The sequence below is a fragment of the Amblyomma mixtum genome, chromosome 3, assembly GCF_055824585.1.
Source record: "Amblyomma mixtum isolate Tamu chromosome 3, ASM5582458v1, whole genome shotgun sequence".
Lineage (NCBI taxonomy): Eukaryota > Metazoa > Arthropoda > Arachnida > Ixodida > Ixodidae > Amblyomma > Amblyomma mixtum.
In genome coordinates, this window is record NC_143014.1 from 354,841,125 (window position 1) to 354,846,108 (window position 4,984).

At 46.6% G+C, this 4,984-nt stretch overlaps 1 protein-coding gene across 1 annotated transcript; it reads right to left on the reverse strand.

Annotated features, from left to right (window-relative positions):
* Positions 1-1,016: 1,016 nt before the first annotated feature.
* Positions 1,017-1,611, reverse strand: LOC149356415 (uncharacterized). Its single transcript, XM_089576336.1, has one exon. It carries the CDS (start codon positions 1,602-1,604, stop codon positions 1,017-1,019), a length of 588 nt encoding a protein of 195 aa, XP_089432462.1. The 5' UTR covers positions 1,605-1,611.
* Positions 1,612-4,984: the final 3,373 nt, after the last annotated feature.

Consider the following 4,984-nt stretch of genomic DNA (forward strand, 5'->3'; position numbering starts at 1 on the left):
TATGAGCTACGCATAAAAGCGCAAGAAATTGAAAAACAAAAAATTGAAAATGAAGCACGGCGGCTCGCTCTAGAGGAGCGCAGGTTGGACTTGGAGGAGAGAAAGCATGAGCTTGAAGTGAGACGTTATAATAGAGAACACGAGAATCTGCTTGAGAACGTACAGAGGATGTTCAACGAACAGACTCAAGCAATCTTTGATTTTTCAGCGCAAACCGCGCATGACATGAATACCCAGAAAACTGTCCTGGCAAAGTGTTGTACATCTTGTGCTTGAATAAAACGCATTTCAGAAAGATGTGTGAATGGCAAAACTACCGAGGAGTAAGGTAAGTTTCTAGATCTGGTGGATCAAGGCCGAAGTAATGCGATACCTGGGCACCATACAAACATGTATGACAGTTTGCCAAAAGCGCACTAGCTTTATAGATACGCGGCACGTTCTGGCGGTACAGCTTTTGATTTTTCTTAAAGTCAACAAAGGCGAACAGTCCTGCAATTTTTCCAAATCCCCACTCCACGGCTTGTCTTACGCTGCTCATAGCTTTGTTGAACGCGCGCTGCTCCGGGGTGAGGGACACACCACCATATGGCTTCAGCAAAAGAGGTCGCAGTGGGTAGGCGGGGTCAACATAAATGCAGAAGTTGCGCCCTTGAACGAGCCTTTCTAGCTTCGAATATACGTTGCTGATCCCAAAGTTACCTAAAAGCAGAAGTGAATTATAAATGATCAGTACCCGTTTTGAAGCAGCTGGTATGGGAGGAGAAAACAATGTGCAACATCGCATTATTGCACTTAACACTATTCCTTGGTTTCAACTGTTCGTTATTACTCACCAGCGTCATGCTTGCTGCCCGGGTATGATCCATCCAACTGGCAAATGATTCCATTGGGGCACATTATGGATTGGTATTTCAAGGCATGAAACCGCTTGTGCCCACTAAAGTAAAGTTTCTGATTTCTTGATGGCCGGCATATTGCCCTTGCTGTACCGTCGATGAAACCCCAGCAGTTTGTCAGCTGGCGTGGACGGCCTTTGGCGTGGACGGCCTGAAAATTTTAAGTGAAATTTTAAGTGTAAATTTGTAATTGCAAATGACAAACTTGACATTGATTCTGCTGTAATTGCGACTTACCTGCGAGAATTTCTCCAGAGTGTCGAGATTGAGCCAAGAATGGTTATTTACATCGTCAAGCAAGTGAAAAAACCGCTCTTCGATGTGGCGTAGAACTTCGTTCGTCAGTAACGATATCGTTGAACTGTGTCGCCCAAAAAGATCTTCAAGATCACACAGCCGGTTGGGATATGCTAGCCGTCGTAGGGTAATGCAGAGAGCTTCATCTGCGGGAACCACAACCCTTTGCGCAGTTACGACCTTTTCGGGTATGTGCAAGGCCCTCTGAAGTCTGCCTATATGCTCCTTCTCGAAACGAAAATACGTCCTAAAGACGCCATCGTCCATAGCATCAATGTTCAAAAGTCCGTGCACTGAAAGTGGCTCTCGTCGTGTCTCGCCAAATACCTCCAGGCACAACACATCTCCAATCTCGGTCCAGGTCAGTTGCGACAGCAGCAGCGGGTCCTGTAGTATGCTCTTCGGCATGATGCTAACAGCAGTAGCAGCCGTCAATTCGCGAATGCGCGCGAAAACAGCTATCTTGTTTTGTTTCGGCTTGATTTGACTAGCTCTGGCGAACATAATCTCTTTAACAGACTGCGCTGTTGTACATCTAAAACGCAACACTTACCAAATAATTAACTAAAAACACAGAATCTACCTTTACTAAACAGTTTCAGCGCATTATTAGCAGGCTTAATTGATATTCTTTTCACACTAACTCGATTTGCGACCGATAGGTGGAGCAGCAGAGCAAGCGACTCTACTCCGCTCGAGAAGACGGGCGATCCGCCCGACTAAAACTCTTTTCTCGCGCGCCTCTCCGCTGGCGTATGCGCTCGCCCGCTCCGCCCCGCTGGCCGTAAAAACGCTCAGCTAAAACTATCTACTCTCTACCACGTAGTCACACAGAAGAAAATATTCCGGGCCTTATTTGGAACATTTCCACCGCGACACTGCCCGCGCGTCTTTGTGCCTGGACACCCATCCTGGACTACACAAAGAAGCGCACAGACTGAAAAGTTAGAGAGACCAGAAAAATGACACTTTGCCTCGAATAGGCTACGTCGACAGCACTGCGCGATTCTGCACCCTTGTGCAAGAAGAAACACACGCAAACCGCAACACAGTTCACGACGGCTCACAATCCAAGTAGCGAATTGTAGCAAGCGCCGAAGCGCGATGCACGCGACCATGCACGCGACGCAGCACCCGAACCGCCATGAGGGTTATACAGAAAAACAGCTACCGGCAGCCACCTGGCGGTGACAACCAGTTTTTGTTTCGGTTTCGTTGTGAAAAAGCTTGTATCCTACTTTTTATTTTATTTTTTTGGTATTTTTATTGGGTATTCAGCCGTATCGGCATCCACAGAAATTGCAGCGATTGCGAGCAATTACCACTGGTAGAAACGCGCGAATTAACGACCTGTTGCTTGCGCTGCGGTTGAAAAATGCCTGAGTTCTCACGGCAGTATGGCTTGCTGCTTTGCTCATTCACGAATTTACATGCCGATTTCTGTTTGTATGGGGAAGTTTTTTTTTATATTGATGGGAGATCAGCAAGGCTAACAAAATACCCAACGTAGCAGTCGTAGAGAGTAGGTTGTCGTAAAAACATGGTGACGCTGTTTGATCGGCAGCACGACGTGAGAGGCGGCAGCGTTGAAACGCGCGTCGAGAGAACAACCTCCATGGTATATGCTTTCTTGAGACTACAGTGAAGGTGTGCATTTTTTATAGTGGAGTTCTCTCATCCAACGTGAAAACCAAATCAATTCTTAGAATGAAATATGCTGTGTAATTTATATCCTCATATTGTGTTTATATATATCTGCATTTCTATTTTGAAAAACAGTGTTGTACTGGTAATTGTGTACCAAGGTGCATGTATAAGAGTGCAGCCTTGTCGAAATATTCTGTGTATATATTTGTATTCGTAACCCTTCTACAAAGAAGCTGTGTGGCCAGCTATGTGGTTAACAATTTGTTAATTGAATTAGTATGTCTTGAAATGCACGCTCAATAAAATTTTCTGAATGAAATTGAGTGTTCGGATTCAGGCATGCAGGGCTCTGCAAACCTGCAATTTATTATTTTGTGAACAATGAAGTTAAACTTTTTCTCAAATATTTTGCTAATGATAATCTAAGCCCAAGTATATAAGTCGTTACTTTTTACAAAAAATTTCTGAAACTGTCAAGTCAACAAATGCACGTGTAAAAAATAGAAATTTGTCTTGCAGTTTTTATTCTAACAGCATAAAGTGCCAAGTGTACAGTCTTTGTCAAAAGTAACCAGGCTGCATGGTTTGCTTCTAGCTTGTATAGTGGAGCCCTTGTGTTATTCCTAAGGATCAAAACGTGTTGGAAGGTAATAAGACCCTCAGTCCTTACCTTTAGCTACCATTCCAGCTTTAGGGAAGCTGTGAGGGATCCACTGTACGAGCTAGAAGCAAACCATGCAGCCTGGTTACTTTTGACAAAGACTACGTTTGATGGATTTGACCCACTGAGATTGTTAGTGCATTGATGAGTTTCATTTTGTCAACCATATAGGCACATGCATGCAGTATCTGCTGCCCAGCATCGGCCATTCAAATACAGCCATGGTTTGTGCCATGCCAAACAAGTAGGTACAGTCGTGGGTAAAAAAGATCAGCACACATGACGGAACACCAGAGCGCCGGAATGACAACGCCTGGCACTGCGGGTGGTGGAGAGGCTGATAACGGGAGTGCCGGGCCGTTCCCATTCTACAGTATTAAGGGGGTCTGCCACGGACAGCAAAATTACTGCGGACTGCCACGGACAGCCAATTAGCGGACTGCCACGTACAGCAAAACTGCTGACTAAAAGCAGCGCTATCATCTATTGTTCCCGCGAGTTCCTTTTGACAAACCATCGCGGACATAAAAAAACAGTAATAAAAAGAAGCCATCTGTGCTCATGATAACCGAGCCAAAATAAATTCCGCAAGCACAGTCACGTAGGGTCGGCACTTCAACGCTCGGGCGGTGCACGCTTGATAAAGCTTACTTCCTGCCGTCCCCCCCCCCCCCCCCCCCCCTAGGCTGCAAACATGGAAACGGCCCGTTAGGCAGTTCTGCCTACCGCAGTGCCGCGTGGTGAGATATACGAATTCTGATCGCCAGTGATCTGTGCTAATATTTTTTGCTCGCGACTGTACACATCCATAGGCTCCCACCGTCCAGTGTTGCCTGCCAGGCCCGCCGAGATAATCACGATGGATAACCAAGCCCATCCCGTCCCATCGTGTTCACTGAAGTGTCCAGCGTGGTTTCCATTCAGCCCAATATTGTTTACTGAAAGTGCCAGTGCAGCCACCACAATTTCCACTCAATCCAGGGTGGCCCAAAGTCGCCATTAGTGCATCCAGCATCTCTCCCATTCGCTCCACCAGCACCCAGCGTGGAAACCAACACTTCCAATCGGCCCACCGTTTTCTCCAACGTGACTTTTGCTGGAATTTTCAACAGGGGATGTTCTCCGCAGCCAAAATCGCTTGAAAGTAGCCGAGTACTGTTTTCGAGACCGTGACATCGTGCTCTCTAAAACAATATCCACTTCACGAAGCGTGCCTTACATCCTAGCACGTGCGTTGTCAACAGGCGCACGGCACACCGCGACCCCCCGGCGCACCCAACGGATCAACAAAGAAACGACGTCGTGACGTCGTTTGACGAGAGTAACGAAGCCAAGCCGTAGCCACGCGCCAATAGCGAAGCGAAGCCATAGCCACGCCGCAAAAACGAAACCAAAACATCGAGCAACTTCGAAAATTTTTGTTCGGATCCGCAAATAGTACGAGGCGGAAATTTAGGACGCTAATTATGGGAAAAAAACC

Coding starts and splice junctions, on each gene's coding strand:
- LOC149356415 (XM_089576336.1), bottom strand. CDS start 1,604: ATGCCGAAGAGCATACTACAGGACCCGCTGCTGCTGTCGCAACTGACC.